This window comes from Anoplopoma fimbria, chromosome 16, assembly GCF_027596085.1.
Source record: "Anoplopoma fimbria isolate UVic2021 breed Golden Eagle Sablefish chromosome 16, Afim_UVic_2022, whole genome shotgun sequence".
In the NCBI taxonomy this organism is placed as follows: Eukaryota; Metazoa; Chordata; class Actinopteri; order Perciformes; family Anoplopomatidae; genus Anoplopoma; species Anoplopoma fimbria.
In genome coordinates, this window is record NC_072464.1 from 14,716,909 (window position 1) to 14,731,171 (window position 14,263).

The 14,263-nt window shown below is 40.4% G+C and overlaps 2 protein-coding genes across 3 annotated transcripts in view; one reads left to right on the forward strand and one right to left on the reverse strand.

Annotated features, from left to right (window-relative positions):
- Positions 1 to 7,183, forward strand: part of igf2bp2a (insulin-like growth factor 2 mRNA binding protein 2a) — a 46,462-nt gene extending 39,279 nt beyond the window's left edge. For both annotated transcript variants that reach the window (XM_054614821.1, XM_054614822.1), the window contains exons 11-16: positions 92 to 160; positions 886 to 1,008; positions 1,445 to 1,519; positions 1,915 to 2,046; positions 2,745 to 2,858; positions 3,966 to 7,183. In XM_054614821.1, coding sequence (XP_054470796.1) covers positions 92 to 160; positions 886 to 1,008; positions 1,445 to 1,519; positions 1,915 to 2,046; positions 2,745 to 2,858; positions 3,966 to 4,064 — 612 coding nt within the window. In that variant the 3' untranslated portion in view covers positions 4,065 to 7,183. The remainder of the gene's footprint in view (positions 1 to 91; positions 161 to 885; positions 1,009 to 1,444; positions 1,520 to 1,914; positions 2,047 to 2,744; positions 2,859 to 3,965) is intronic.
- Positions 7,184 to 8,773: 1,590 nt separating this feature from the next.
- tmem41aa (transmembrane protein 41aa) lies at positions 8,774 to 14,262 on the reverse strand. Its single transcript, XM_054614823.1, has 5 exons — positions 13,987 to 14,262; positions 12,113 to 12,263; positions 11,416 to 11,577; positions 10,354 to 10,492; positions 8,774 to 9,921 (listed from the first exon to the last, which is right to left on the reverse strand). Exons 1-5 carry the CDS (start codon positions 14,163 to 14,165, stop codon positions 9,701 to 9,703), a joined length of 852 nt encoding a protein of 283 aa, XP_054470798.1. The 5' UTR covers positions 14,166 to 14,262; the 3' UTR covers positions 8,774 to 9,700.
- Position 14,263: the final 1 nt, after the last annotated feature.

Sequence of the window (14,263 nt, forward strand, 5' to 3'; positions counted from 1 at the left end):
TAATAAGAGCTTGAGTAGGGTATGTGCATGTGTCTGTAAATGTGAGCATTTGTGTGCCATCTGAACGGTCTGCTTGTCACTTCACTTTCAGAGTCACTCTTCACATCTCTGTGGCCTGTACGGGGTTCCTCCAGCAAGTGCCATCACCCACCAGCACTCAGTATGTTCCCTTAAAATCCGCACTACAGTCAATGTTGCCATGGTGATCAGTGACTTAACCACTAATTTCTTGGTTTTTGTGAAGCTAGATAAATATTTTAATAGTTGCAGTTAATAGCATGTTTTTTGCCCCCAAAAAGCTTTACAAAAAGACTTCAAGCTTAGGGTTTTTTCTAAGCATTAAGTTTCTATTTGCAAGTGACTTATGGTAAACATGGGTAGGACTGCCACAGTATAAAGAAAAATAAAGGTATAAGCCTAATGGACAGGGGAACATAAATAAGTGCCCATGACAACCTCCCACTCAGCGGCTATGTTGAGTGAGTCTGGCATTCCTGCGCACCATCACCCAGTCACCAGAACACCACAAATATTTCTGGAAGGGGACTTTTCAGCCCAGAGTTGTCCTGTGGCTCATAAAAAAATCACTTCATAAACCCTGAGTACATGAGTGTTACCATGCTAAGAAAAACAAAAGCATAGGGCAACCCTCGACTCTAATGGTAAATATTCCGCTCCAGACCCAGCGGGATGTTTACCCGAAGAGAAAAACCCTCAAAGAGAGCTCAGTTTAGCTTTCCTTGCATGTGGTGTCATCGCTTTCAGTATTAAATAAAACATCTTGTAGCTGTTTAAAGCAGTTTTGAAATGTTTGCTGCTACAATAATCAGCGAGTTTAGTAAATGTGTAGTGAAATATATTTTTTTCTGTGTGATCTTCTTTCAGCACCAGGCTCCAGAACAGGAGGTTGCCTACCTCTTAATTCCAACTCAGGCAGTCGGGGCCTTGATCGGCAAGAAGGGCCAACACATCAAACAGCTCGCCCACTTCGCTGGAGCTTCCATCAAGGTGGGTCTGTCACTGTCAATAGAGCGCAGACTAGGATTTGGAGGGGAGAAAGAGGAGGTCAAACCCTGTCTGATCAACATGCATCGAATTCTTAAAAAGCTTCAAGTCGAGGGTAAATGTGAAGTTGGCAGTCGGTGTTGGCTGAGTCAGCAGCATGTCATGGACCACAGTTGAGGATGTTAGTTAATTATGGTCAAAAAAAGGAGATGAGTAGTGAGCCGAGCATTTCGGTCTTGAGAAATTAAATAGCTGGTCAGTGAATTCTCATAATGTAATCGAAAGCTATTGATTCACAGGAATTTGCCGGCTTCTCAGATGATTCAGTGGTTACATGCATTGAATGACCGCACCAGATTTCTGACACATTTTCTCCCTGTGTGTGTGTGTGTGTGTGTGTGTGTGTGTGTGTGTGTGTGTTTGTGTTTGTGTTTATCAGATTGCCCCACCTGAGGGCCCAGATGTTCCTTCCAGGATTGTTATTATTACTGGAACCGCAGAGGCTCAGTTTAAGGTAAGAGAACATTAAAAGCGGGTATCTTTAAATTCTAAATTATATACATAAACATATCCCACCTACATCATGTACATAAAGTATCCTATGACAACCTTTACATATTTTTTCAAGCAACCTTGCCACTCTGTATCATTGCACTTTTATCTCCATTTCATTGTCATTTTCTGTGTTTTATGTTCGTATATATACTTTAGCATTTTAAATTTATATTTACATAGTAATTAAATGTTTATCGTTACCTTTGGTCTTCTTTTATCTCCATGTTTTTGGTTTATTTGTCTATTTCTGTGTATGTACGTTAGTGAGCAAAATTCCCTGTATGCATACGCTTAAACTGTGTTTCCCCGTTTCCCCTAGTCTCTCCTTGTCTCATTCCCTCCTCTGTATTCCAGGCCCAAGGTCGGATATTTGGGAAGCTGAAAGAGGAGAACTTCTTCTCAGCGAAGGAGGAGGTCAAATTGGAGACGCACATCAAGGTTCCCTCAACTGCAGCTGGCAGGGTCATCGGTAAAGGAGGCAAAACGGTGAGTTGTGGGTTGAACTGAGCTGAGTTATGGTCAAACACGGGAAAAAAAGTTGCATTTACTTACGTTACTTTAACATAATAATAATAATAATAATAATAATAATAATAATAATAATAATAATAATAATGGTTAGCACTGTCGCCTCACAGCAAGAGGGGCCCGGGTTCAATTCCCGTTTGCATGTTCTCCCCGTGTCAGCGTGGGTTCTCTCCGGGTTCTCCGGCTTCCTCCCACAGTCCAAAGACATGCAGCTAAGGCTCATTGAAGACTCTAAATTGCCCGTAGGTGTGGATGTGAGCGTGAATGGTTGTCTGTCTATATATGTCTGCCCTGCGACAGACTGGCGACCTGTCCAGGGTGAACCCTGCCTTCACCCATTGACAGCTGAGATCAGCTCCAGCACCCTGCGACCCTTAACTGGATAAGCAGGTTACGGAAAATGGATGGATGGATGGATAATAATAATAATAATAATAATAATAATAATAATAATAACTTTATTTATATAGCACCTTTTAAAAACAAGGTTTACAAAGTGCTTCGACAGACAAGCCAGCAAAACAGTGCAATAAACATAAGCATCATATAGCACCTAGTTTGCTTGGTTTCATTAAAGGGCGTTTCAGTTTACCTCAGTGAGTAATGTCAGTGTGTTTTGTAAGTGAGGCTGGAGGTGAAATTCAATTTTTTTTCAGGTAACTGAGCTGCAGAACCTCACGTGTGCTGAGGTCATCGTACCGCGGGACCAAACTCCAGATGAGAACGACGAGGTCTTTGTGAAAATCAGCGGGCATTTCTATGCCAGCCAGGTATGCACAACAAGGTTTAAGGCCCTGTAATTTGACACAGGTGTCGTCAGTCAATTGGGCTGATAGGTTTGTTAATGACAAAAAGCCGTTCAAAATAATGGCTCTTATTAACGCAGTGGAAACCATGTGCAATGTAGGTGGCACATGCAGAGACAAGATCGCTAATAATGTGAAAAAGGCATCATGTAATCTACAATAAACAGAGGAAAGCAAAGACGTTGTGCATGTGCTGAATAAACATACGATAGCCAATACTGGTGATGCTCAACTCTGTCAGTTTAGCCTGAACATTTCACAACAACAGTCCTTACTTGAGCAGCTACGTGCAACGTAATCAAAAAACATGTAGGTGTATGTTTCTCTTGACAAACATATTTTTCCACACCTGTCATTGAGACATTATCTGACATCATGTGCTCATCTTTGCTTACATGTCGAATCTGCACACTTTGGTGCACCTAGTTTTAATTCCAGTTGTCACTGCCACTTGGTGAACACAAATTGAATTTAATGGAATACTTCAGTCCCTAAAATGACCAATTGTATTCAATTACTCCAAGGTGTACAAAGAATCGTAAAACAGAGAAAGGTCTTGATAAAATGAAGTAAAGTCGCCTTATGTAAAGCGTCTTTGAGTATTCAGAAAAGCGCTATATAAAATTAAAGTATTATTATTATTATTATTAAATGGGGGCAACATTTAACAACAGCAAAACTATTGCAAAACATCTGTTTACAAACTCTCACAACTGTTCATATGCTCACTACTTCCACACTTCAACACTTCCATATATATAAATATATATATATATATATATATATATATATATATATATATATATATATATATGTATATATATTTATAACTCTATAACAATACTACAATACAATTCATCCACCCATACATACCAACCTGATTATTTTGATGTTTTGCAATTCAAAGAAACATGATCTGTACATCAACACTCTATTTCTAGGGTTTAACTAAATCGATTTACATATAGGTTATAATTAAGTCGTTTTTTTTTGTCATATATTTATTTAAACATGGACACCTTGTCAGGTATCAATTAACACCTCGTCCTGCATGTGCTGTCTCCCCAACAGACTGCACAGAGGAAGATCCGGGAGATCATTCAGCATGTCAAACAGCAGGAACAGAAGCACCAGCAGGGCGGCACCATGTCACCGCACCACTCCAAGTGACTAGCAGGGCGGCTCCAGCAGGCGCCGGCCAATGAATGTAGCCCTCCCAAATGGACAGAGACCTACCCAGACAAAGGCCAAGGCCAAGGGGGACATGCAGGGCAGACCAGCAACACCGGGATCAAAACCAAAGAACTTCACTAGGGGGGGAAACAAGTGAGAGCCAAAGGCTGAGGGCATTGTGTGCACTGCCAGCCCTGTGAGAGCAGATAGAGTGGGAGAAACCGTACTGATATAATAATATTAATCAAAGACCAATAGAATCTACAAAAAGGTGGAAATGACAGAGAATTTGGCACCTGTTGTCCTCACAGTTAAAAAGGTAAACAGGACATAGTATGTCGCCCTGCATAACGTTATCTCTTTAGTTGGACTAACATAGGCCTAACAAACTGATAAAGCATTGGTATTAACATGAGCATATACAAGGCATTGTGATTATTATTTTGGGTTAGAACAGGAGCGAGTGACAATGGACACCTCTAACAAGATTTTGAGATATTTAGATGGCAAGATTAAATATCCCTAGCAGTATTAACACAGCGTAGATAAGTATATTGATACACACTGAGAGTATGCACTGTTATTTTTCTATCAAAATGGCAGTACAACTTGGTGTAGTTTTTAATATGTTTACTTGTTCTAGAGATTGATCGGGCTGTGACAGCCACATAAAGCAGTTTCCCTTCTTTGTTCACATTATAGGCCACTGAAATCAAAAAGGAAAAAAATACCCTATATAAGTAAATATGGTGAATGGGTCTTTGTAACCAGCCTGTGTGTGTGCCAACGCAAAAGATAACGTCCCTTTGAAATGTCTCTCACCATTTATATCTGATGCTTCACTTCTTTTTTTTGTTTCTTTCTTTTCCGCTAATTTCTGCTTAACTTCTGCTTCACTCATCACTCTCTCTCATTTGGCATGTGTTTGTTTTTTTAATAGGATAAAAATATTTGTTGTCAAGAAAACATTTTTTCCTCCGTAGCCTTTTGATAACATTGAACTGACTGCCACTTTCACCCAACCGAGGTTAAATGCAACAGAGGGATTTTTATCACCCTCCCATTATGTGCAGTAGAATATATCTACACTCATGCTTGTTGACCTGATAAAAAAAAATATCAAAAGGATGTCACTATAGACATTCTCCTCAATGATCAGAGCAAAAATTGACGTGTTTAAAAAAATGTATGCATCTTTGCTTGCTAACAGGCCAACAGTGATTTTGAATGTGCACTGCCGCACGCTCTGCCTTATGAGGACGTCTCGAGGGCCGAGAGAGGGGAGGTGGGCTTAAGGGGGGCTTGGGTGGGAGAGTGCAGACTCGAGGTGTGTGGAGTGGCAGTGAGGAAACGTTTTTTGGGTAAAGGGTGGGTGGTGGTTGGGGTTCGGGAAGCAACGGGAGGAACCTGTATGACCTGTGGTTCACACATAACCGCAAATGTGACCGCAGCTGCGTTTGGCTTCAACCCTCTCTCGTCAGGGAGCTTTCTAAAACGGTATGACAGCTGTGAATGTACAAAATGCAGCCTTTTTAGAAGTATCACCCCTGCCGTGTCCAGCAGGCCGGCCCAGAGGCACAGATTGTCATCGTCATTCGCACTCTCGCTCTTTTCTGTTAACTTTTCCTTTGGTGTTTCTTTTATTTTGGCGAGCTGGAGCTGGACACGCAGGTCCTGGTGTCCCTTTGTGCTTTACTTTGGAGACCATGGAAGCTTGTTGCCTTATTTTGTCACCTTTCAGACATCACCCATCAGCTTCATCTTCCAGATGCAATGTTATTGCCAATACGCACAGCTTCCTCCATGTGTGTGCGTGTGCGCATGTGTGTGTGTATATATATATAAAAAAAGAGAGAGTAATATTTATGAATCTATTTTTTTCCTATTTTGTGATGAGAGCTATTGATAAGAAACAAAAAGAAAACAAAGTCCTTTTCTTTTTTTCCTCAGTGGGACACTGCCATATTATTTTGAAGGGAAGTGTTTATTTTCTTGAAAACTAGACTATGAATAATAATATAAATAAAAAACCTGAAAAAATAGGAGAACAGTAAGGTGAACCACCGCGTTAACTTTGGTCAGGATGTGAACAGTGCGCATGTCAGTATTGTGATCTACCTCAGGCTTCAGGGTACCTCAGTCCAATCTTTCATTTCCCCTTTTTTCCACATTTTGTATGCCTTGTTAACTGATCATTTGAGCGTTTATAATTTTCTTTTTTAATGAAAAAAAAAGAAGAAGACAAAAGATCTACAGTAGGCTAATCACTAAACTCTTCAGGTCCAGCCAACTAGTGAAACTTTGTCAACCGTAGTCAACTCTGTTGGACTCTTTGCCTGGACGCCATACAACCTCTTAATGATACAAGTCAAAAGGATTTCCAAGTACATTTTTGCTAGAAAGGAATGAAGAGCAGGATGTAAGGGGTACATACCTGCCCGAAGTGGTTCTGAATGTGGATGTTGTGTACTGATTTCACCATCAAAAAGAAAAAGATACAAATCAGTGGATCGAAACAAAAACTAACCAACTGTACCTCCTGTTTTTCCCAACTATACCTCCAGGTTTGTTTTTAGACTTTTAAACAAAACAATGAAGTTTATTCACTTGTGAAAAAAAAATATGAATTTTTTAACAACCCTATTCAATCTTACCAGCTCTTTTTGATAACAGCGTACTCTGGGGTTGATTTGACAAAAAAAAAAACACGAAGCTGCAAAAATACACTGACGGGACTCTTGAACATGGTGTAAAAACCCTAGTCTTCTGTGTAGAATGTAGATCAACTCTAGTCGTTGATACGTCACTGTGTACGACAAGGTAACTGTATATCTGTAAACATGTACAATAGAGTCACACATGAATGCATCGTTTTCTGTCTCTATAACACTCATCAGTCTGCACCTGCGTTGTGAGAGATGGTTGGAGAGTTTTAGAGCGTCACAGCTTCCCTCAAAACTGACCTCTAATCGGTTTTCTCATCACTCTACGGAGTTGATTTTTGTTGTTGTTGTGCTGTACATTTCAGAATTACCTCTCAGAATCCAAGGCTGACTTTAGTAACTAAAACCGATGTAGGGCAAAAAATAATTAAATAAATGAATGATATAGTGAAAGTTAGTGTTTTTTCTTTGGAGTCCTTTTTACCTGTTGAGAGCTGATTTCTTTACTTTTTTCAAGGGCAGACTTTTGTCATCAGATGAGTTGGATCATTTTTGTCCCGGTGAACACAGACATGCAGTGCTAAAATAAAACATAAAAAGGTCTATCAAACTCACACAATGCCTGAGGCTGTTTCAGCAAGCCTCCCCACAGCCGGCCCAGTACCTCATACTGTTGACGACAGCTCACCAGACCTGGTTCAAATACCCTGATCTTACCCAGATGAATGCAGTATGGTGCTTCTATTCGAAAGCGTGACTCCTGTGGTGGTCTGGTTCACTATAGTAGGTGAGGCATGTCGAGGAGGAAACTGCTTTTTACGGTAGCGCTGGAAATTGTAGTTTGTCACTCGTGGTTTGTTTGACTTGTCGGGAGTAAATTAGTTTAGAAGTTGAGGCTCTTTTCTTGCATCGCAGAGGACTCTTCAGACCTCTGTCTCTCTTGTGTTTTTGGCTCTTTACACAGCAAGTGCAGGTTTGCCTCCAGCTGGTTTGGTTTCACTGTGGTGCTGTCAGCACAACGTCCTGGTTGTTTAGACATCTGCAGGCCGACCGCAATCTGAGGCGAAACTTGTCAAGATGATAGTAACCTTTTTCTTTTTTTACTTCCAAGGATTGGTGTTTCTAGGTTTTGTGGGGTGTTGCTAGACATTAATATTCAGTACCAGAAAAATCACAAATACACACATCACTGTACTGTGTTGTTAGTCATATCACATGGTGGTTTGATAGTTTAGTTTTTTTTTTTCTTCTGTTGATCTGGTTTTTCTCGTCATTTACACTGATTTAATAACGTAGTCCGGAGCAGTAGCTGCGATTCTTTGCTTTAATATTCATTCCTGTTAGATCACTACCAATAATACTAGCTGTTAAATTGTGGTTGAAACATTTCCTAGCTAGGAGTTTGAACAGATCTGAGAATCAGAATGGCAAAATTGATGTATCTGTGACATGCAAAGAAGGAAGGTTGACAAGAGTATCCAAGATTGATTACATTTTTAAAAAGCTGATAAAAAAAAAACGTGTTCTGCCTTTGCAACTGAACAGAAAAAGAGGGCATTCAACAACCATCCAAAAATCACAGCTGAGAAAGGATTTAGTAAAGTCTGGTTGGATGTATGCAGAACCACAGCAGTGTTTTTTGTACTGTCTTGTTGTTAAATGGGAAAACACAAAGCATTGCATGAGACTGTTGTAGGCGATCCAGTATGTACACTTCATATAGCACTAGACTTTCAGTAGTGGTTTTTACATGGATCCATTTCTTAACTGCATTTCACCATTTGGGAGATTCTTTTTGTTACAACCCTCAAGTCCTACATTTCCCACGGGGCCTGAAGGTCCCAAGCACCTCAAGGTAATCGGTGACTGTGCGCTGGACAGACATTTGATCCGTTTTGAATCCATCTTGTGGATCCATGCCTTTCTGGTAACAGCCATGCCGTTGTTTTGAGTTGTGAGTGAACTGTATTGCTGAGCAACCTGGATCTGAGCAATAAAGAATATTTGAAAAAACAAAAAATGCTGTTTCTTCATGTTTAATTTTTTTATTATTAAAATTTTTGTTCACCTCTAAAATAAAAGATGAAGCGTTTGTGATCTGAGTTGCTATAAATGTACATTAAACTTTAAATAATTTACATCCTTGAATTTACAGAAAGCTTACATAACACTTTACATCATAACCCACATGAAGAATAAAAGAAAATACTGATTTATTTCAATTGGTTACTCAAAAAGACTCTGAGGCAAAATTACACAATTTGAAAAACTTTGAGTTCAGAGTTTAAAAAGAGTAAAAATTGTCCAACACTGTATTACAATTTGCTCTGAAATTGCAAAATGCGATTGTCAAACAAGAAAAATACGTAATCCAAGTTGTATAATATATGCTACAAACACCATACATATTTCAGTTACAAACAAATTAATTCACACAATAAGATAACAATCATCTGAACCCTCCAGCCACATTAAAAATGAGAAGGCTGTCAGATTAATTTTTCTACAAGTCCATGTTGGAGGTAGGAGTTTGAAACTAACACTGCACAACAGGCACTTTAAACACGAGCTGTTTACATTGAAACTCTTACAGTATAATTTTAGTGCAAGAGCAAAGTCTCCTTAGAATTCTTCCCTTTCTCCACATGATTTCTGTACATTCATACATCTATATACACATAAACTGTGCAAGCTGTCCCCATAGAAGTTGTAGCACAGAAACATCAACATTTGGTTATACAAAATACTTGGCTTCAAATCCCAATTCCCCAGTTCTATTTTCATCAAAGCTCTCCTGCTCCAGGTGGCTCCAGACACGTAAAGAACTCCAGATACAAGAAACCTTATGAGTGTGTGTGTGTGTGTGGGCCAAGTTTTTCAGAAAACCCACAACTTTAAATACATTCACTCTTAAGGGTTGAGGGCATCAAAGTGCCCAACAACAAACTCAGTCCCAGAAAAAAGTAAGAATCACTGGACCTTCTTATCTGTGATGGGCCCGTTTTGTGATTGGACGTCCAGTTTGAAACGCTTCTGGCTGAATCGGCGGATTAGTGCGCCGGGCAGCAGAGCCATGCAGGCAATGGCCAGCAGCTGCAGCAGCCTCTCCCAGGAGAACAAGTCATCCAACGACGCCACCTCCGACAGCATGACGCCCGTCTGGACACAGATGAAGTTGTACGGCAGGAGGCCTACGAAAGCAGGTAGCAGAACAAAACTGTAGTAAGACATTATAAGAAACTATATTTGCAGAAATGCTTGATGAATAGGGACGTATTAAAAAAAGTCTTACAATCTGCATTTGAAGCTTTGTTAATTGTCACCTATGTTGCTATGAAGTTCATTAAAAAATATCACAGGGACATTTTGAAACTAAAGATTTGACAGCGGGCACGCAACTTAATATAAACCAGCATTAAAGTGGCCTTTAGATGTTTGTTTTAGCTGAATGTGGAGTCCCGTTTCTCTTTGTGTTAACATTAGTTATCTGGGCGGAACCCAACAGTGGAAAATGGTCTGTGTTGTTTTGATTTAGTGTGTTGAGCCTCCTGAGTACATGAGTTGTACAGTATGATGAATGTGCCGTCACATTGTTTACTAGTCAGATTATCATGTGTGCTTACCAATGAAGACTGAGCAGAAGAAGAAGGTGATGGGGATGTTGACGATAGGCGCAGACATGTTCAGAAACCAGTTGGGAGTCATGGGAAAGAATCTCAGGAAGAGCAGGAAGAAAAACAAACAGTCCTGGTTCTCCTCAACCTGGGATATTAAGAGGAGATGAGATGTTGTTAGATGATGTAAGAATCTATAAAAGGGAGAGCAGATGCATATTTCTTTTTTGTGATTTCTCTTTTGAGTGTCAATGTTTTGTCACATCGCTTTCTGATACTGTGATTTAAAAAAAATATAATAATAATAATAATAATTCAACCTTGTTATAGTAGAGTTAGATACATATTGGTGAACACTGCAAAACAAAATCTGTTATCATTGCACAACTGCATATTTACTTACACTTACACAATTTCATGTGTGAGTAGAGCTCTTGGGTCAGGAAAATATAAAGTCATGAGATGTTATCAATTAACACATCCTGAAGGAAATAATGTAATCTGTAAATGTTAACATAACATATCCAAAGAGACTTTAGTAAAAGAATAGCAAGGATTCACTGGGACACTAAAAATGGAGAGTTTTGGGTGGAAAATCCATCCACAATTATTTTCTATGTGACCGATAGTTTGACAGGCTGTTGAGACAGTGGATTTTGTTTAGATATATTGTCACCATGTTCTGTTGCAATGAGATATTTCTGCATATATTTTACTTTGTGTTGCGAATAACAGTGTATGTGTGACTTCAGAGCATTGAGATGTTCGTGGCAATGAGGTGAACCTGAAGTCAATATGTTCAACGTCTCACTTTAAGAAGCATCTTTGCCTGATGACCGTTTTCACATTTGTCTTTCGCTCTTTCACTTGAGCATTTTTTTGCACACTGTCAGCATTGTGTGTAAGTTGAGGAATGACATGTAGGCCGTGGTGTGTATTTCTATGCACTGTGCAGGACTTTTTCTCTTTTGTTGATTGTAGAGACTTAAACTTGGTTCATCAGTGCTTTACATTTTTGTTTCGATACGTGTTGCTTTGAATGACTTATTTACATAGTGTGGTCGATATTACCTTCTTCTGTAGCGTGGCGACTTTATCAGGGAACAGGTTAATGATGTAGCGCTTTCCGAAGGCCTGGGACAGGAGGTAGCACATGGTGGAGCCCACGGTGGTGAGCACAGAGGCTAGCAGCAGTCCTTGATATGGTCCAAATATGGCTCCTGCTAAAATGTTCTGAACAATGACATGTGGAGAGAGCCAGGGTTACTAAACATCATCAATATGCGTTAGGAATGATCAGCTCCGATATGCACATCTACTGTATGACTTCCTGTGAAGGGAGAGAAAAACTAACAGTGTTTTTAACGGTAAGACGTTGGGTGTCATGTTAACCAGCAACGTGGTTGAGTTCTCTTCACTGTGCTGCACAGGAGGATTAAAGTAATGTAAGTGGGGAAGAAAAACTGACACAAAAACCTAAGATTACACATGAAGGGAAGTCTGGCATCCCTTTGTTGTTTCAGCTAGCAGAATATTTTTATCCTCTGCAGTGTGTCTTTAGAGAAGATGTATCCTTGAAGGGGGCCTTGCATAAAAGCCTACTTTCTTTTACACCCAACAAACACAGCATTTTTTCGGGTCTAATTTAAATCCATGTGTCATTTGTTCTTTACAACATGTAAAAATGTTTTTGCCTTGTTCAGATTGTCTGCCTTGTAACCCGGCACCAGAACAGAGAGTATTTTAAACTCTTTATTTTTTACCTTACCAGGAACGAGGATCCAGGGATGGCGAAGGACTGCTTGTAGAGATAAGCACTGCAGAAGAGCAGCAGAACATATCCAGTGTGCTCTGTCTTGTAAAACTGCAGAAGCTCAGCCAGTTCCCTCAGCTCCTCCAAGTCTGAGGGGAACTTCAACCTGCAAGAACAAGTTTGTCAAATTTACTCTTCATTATTACCAAACAGGGTTGGGAGAAATATGGAATATAAGATACATTTAAAATCAACAATATTTCAATGATACAGTTTATCTGTTAACAAATACAAGGACATGTATCAGATATTGAGCATTTTGAGCTGGTAAATGTATTTCTGACTTATTTGTTTAAAACTCATTGTGTACTGGCTATAAAACTAGCTGATTAATTAGTTGATTAATGACTAGACAAATATTTGTCAGTTTATCTAGTAATCAATTAATCGTTTGAGTACTTTTAGAGCAAACGACAAAACATTCCCATCGTTTTTGATATTTTATAGGCTCAAAGATTACTTAAGGATTTATCCTTTGTTACTCTGCTTACTACTCTTATTATATGAATAATTTATGTCATATACATTGAATGTGTTGTATCTCTGTTATGCTGTTCATTCTGTACACATGACATCTATTGCATTCTGTCCATCCTGGGAGAAGGATCCCTCCTCTGTCGCTCTCCCAGAGGTTTCTTCCTTTTTTCTCCCTGTTAAAGGGTTTCTTTAGGAGAGTTTTTCCTGTGCCGATGTGAGGGTTCCGGGACAGAGGATGTGAGGGTCTAAGGACAGAGGATGTGAGGGTCTAAGGACAGAGGATGTGAGGGTCTAAGGACAGAGGATGTGAGGATGTGAGGGTCTAAGGACAGAGGATGTGAGGGTCTAAGGACAGAGGATGTGAGGGTCTAAGGACAGAGGATGTGAGGGTCTAAGGACAGAGGATGTGAGGGTCTAAGGACAGAGGATGAGAGGATCTAAGGACAGAGGATGTGAGGGTCTAAGGACAGAGGATGTGAGGGTCTAAGGACAGAGGATGTGAGGGTCTAAGGACAGAGGATCTAAGGACAGAGGATGTGAGGGTCTAAGGACAGAGGATGTGAGGGTCTAAGGACAGAGGATGTGAGGGTCTAAGGACAGAGGATGAGGGTCTAAGGACAGAGGATGTGAGGGACTAAGGACAGAGGATGTGAGGGTCTAAGGACAGATGATGTGAGGGTCTAAGGACAGAGGATGTGAGGGTCTAAGGACAGAGGATGTGAGGGTCTAAGGACAGAGGATGTGAGGGTCTAAGGACAGAGGATGTGAGGGTCTAAGGACAGAGGATGTGAGGGTCTAAGGACAGAGGATGTCGCATGTGTACAGATTGTAAAGCCCTCTGAGGCAAATTTGTAATTTGTGATTCTGGGTTATACAAAATAAACTGAATTGAATCTGAGGAAATAATAGTTGCAGCCCCATCGCCTTCTACTTATGAAATATTGCTTATCATTAATTCAGACAAGTGGAACAATTGGTAAACTCACTCACTGTATACATATATACACAAACACTGCTAATGAGCGGTGTAGTAATAAATAAAAGGTAGTGAACTGAAGTTAAGACTTAGAGGTTAACAGTCAGGTTGTAGCAGTGCCATGGTTCTCCATAATTATGATAAGAGTATATGTTCAGGCCCTTTTGAATTATTGCCCAGTTAGATTTCAATGATCTTACCACTGACTGGGAGTGTGTATGAAGGAGAGACTGGGAGTGATGGGAGCGTGCCAACATTAAATAACATTAGTGATAGTCAATTTAAAGTCCTCTTTTAAATGATGCATTGAGACTAATAACCTAGAGGTGTTCATGATCTCATGTGGCTGAGAGCTGCTAACACTAGCGTCAGTCACCTGCCCGGCTCCTCGGAGCTGTCCGCCCGCTGCTCGGGCTCCGCTGTGTCCACATGTTTGCTCTCTGCGGGCGGGTGAGGAGGACGTCTCCGCGGGGCCGCCGGCAGGTACAAGGACAGCGAGTACAGGTACAGAGTGGCCGCGGCGACGACAGCGATCAGTCCGACAAGTGAGCGCATATTGCTCACTTTGACAGCCACGACGCGGCTCTATCTCCTATGTTGTGGGCGAGTGACGTATACGCTGCTTCTTCTTCTTCTTCTTCTTCTTTGAAATT

Bases quoted from the DNA above. Each gene is read 5' to 3' on its own strand.
- tmem41aa (XM_054614823.1), bottom strand. From the start codon at position 14,165: ATGCGCTCACTTGTCGGACTGATCGCTGTCGTCGCCGCGGCCACTCTG. The intron at 11,578-12,112 runs GTAAGGTAAAAA...GTCATTGTTCAG, and splicing joins TCCCTGGATCCTCGTTCCTG to AACATTTTAGCAGGAGCCAT. The intron at 9,922-10,353 runs GTAAGCACACAT...CTGCTTTCGTAG, and splicing joins CTTCTGCTCAGTCTTCATTG to GCCTCCTGCCGTACAACTTC.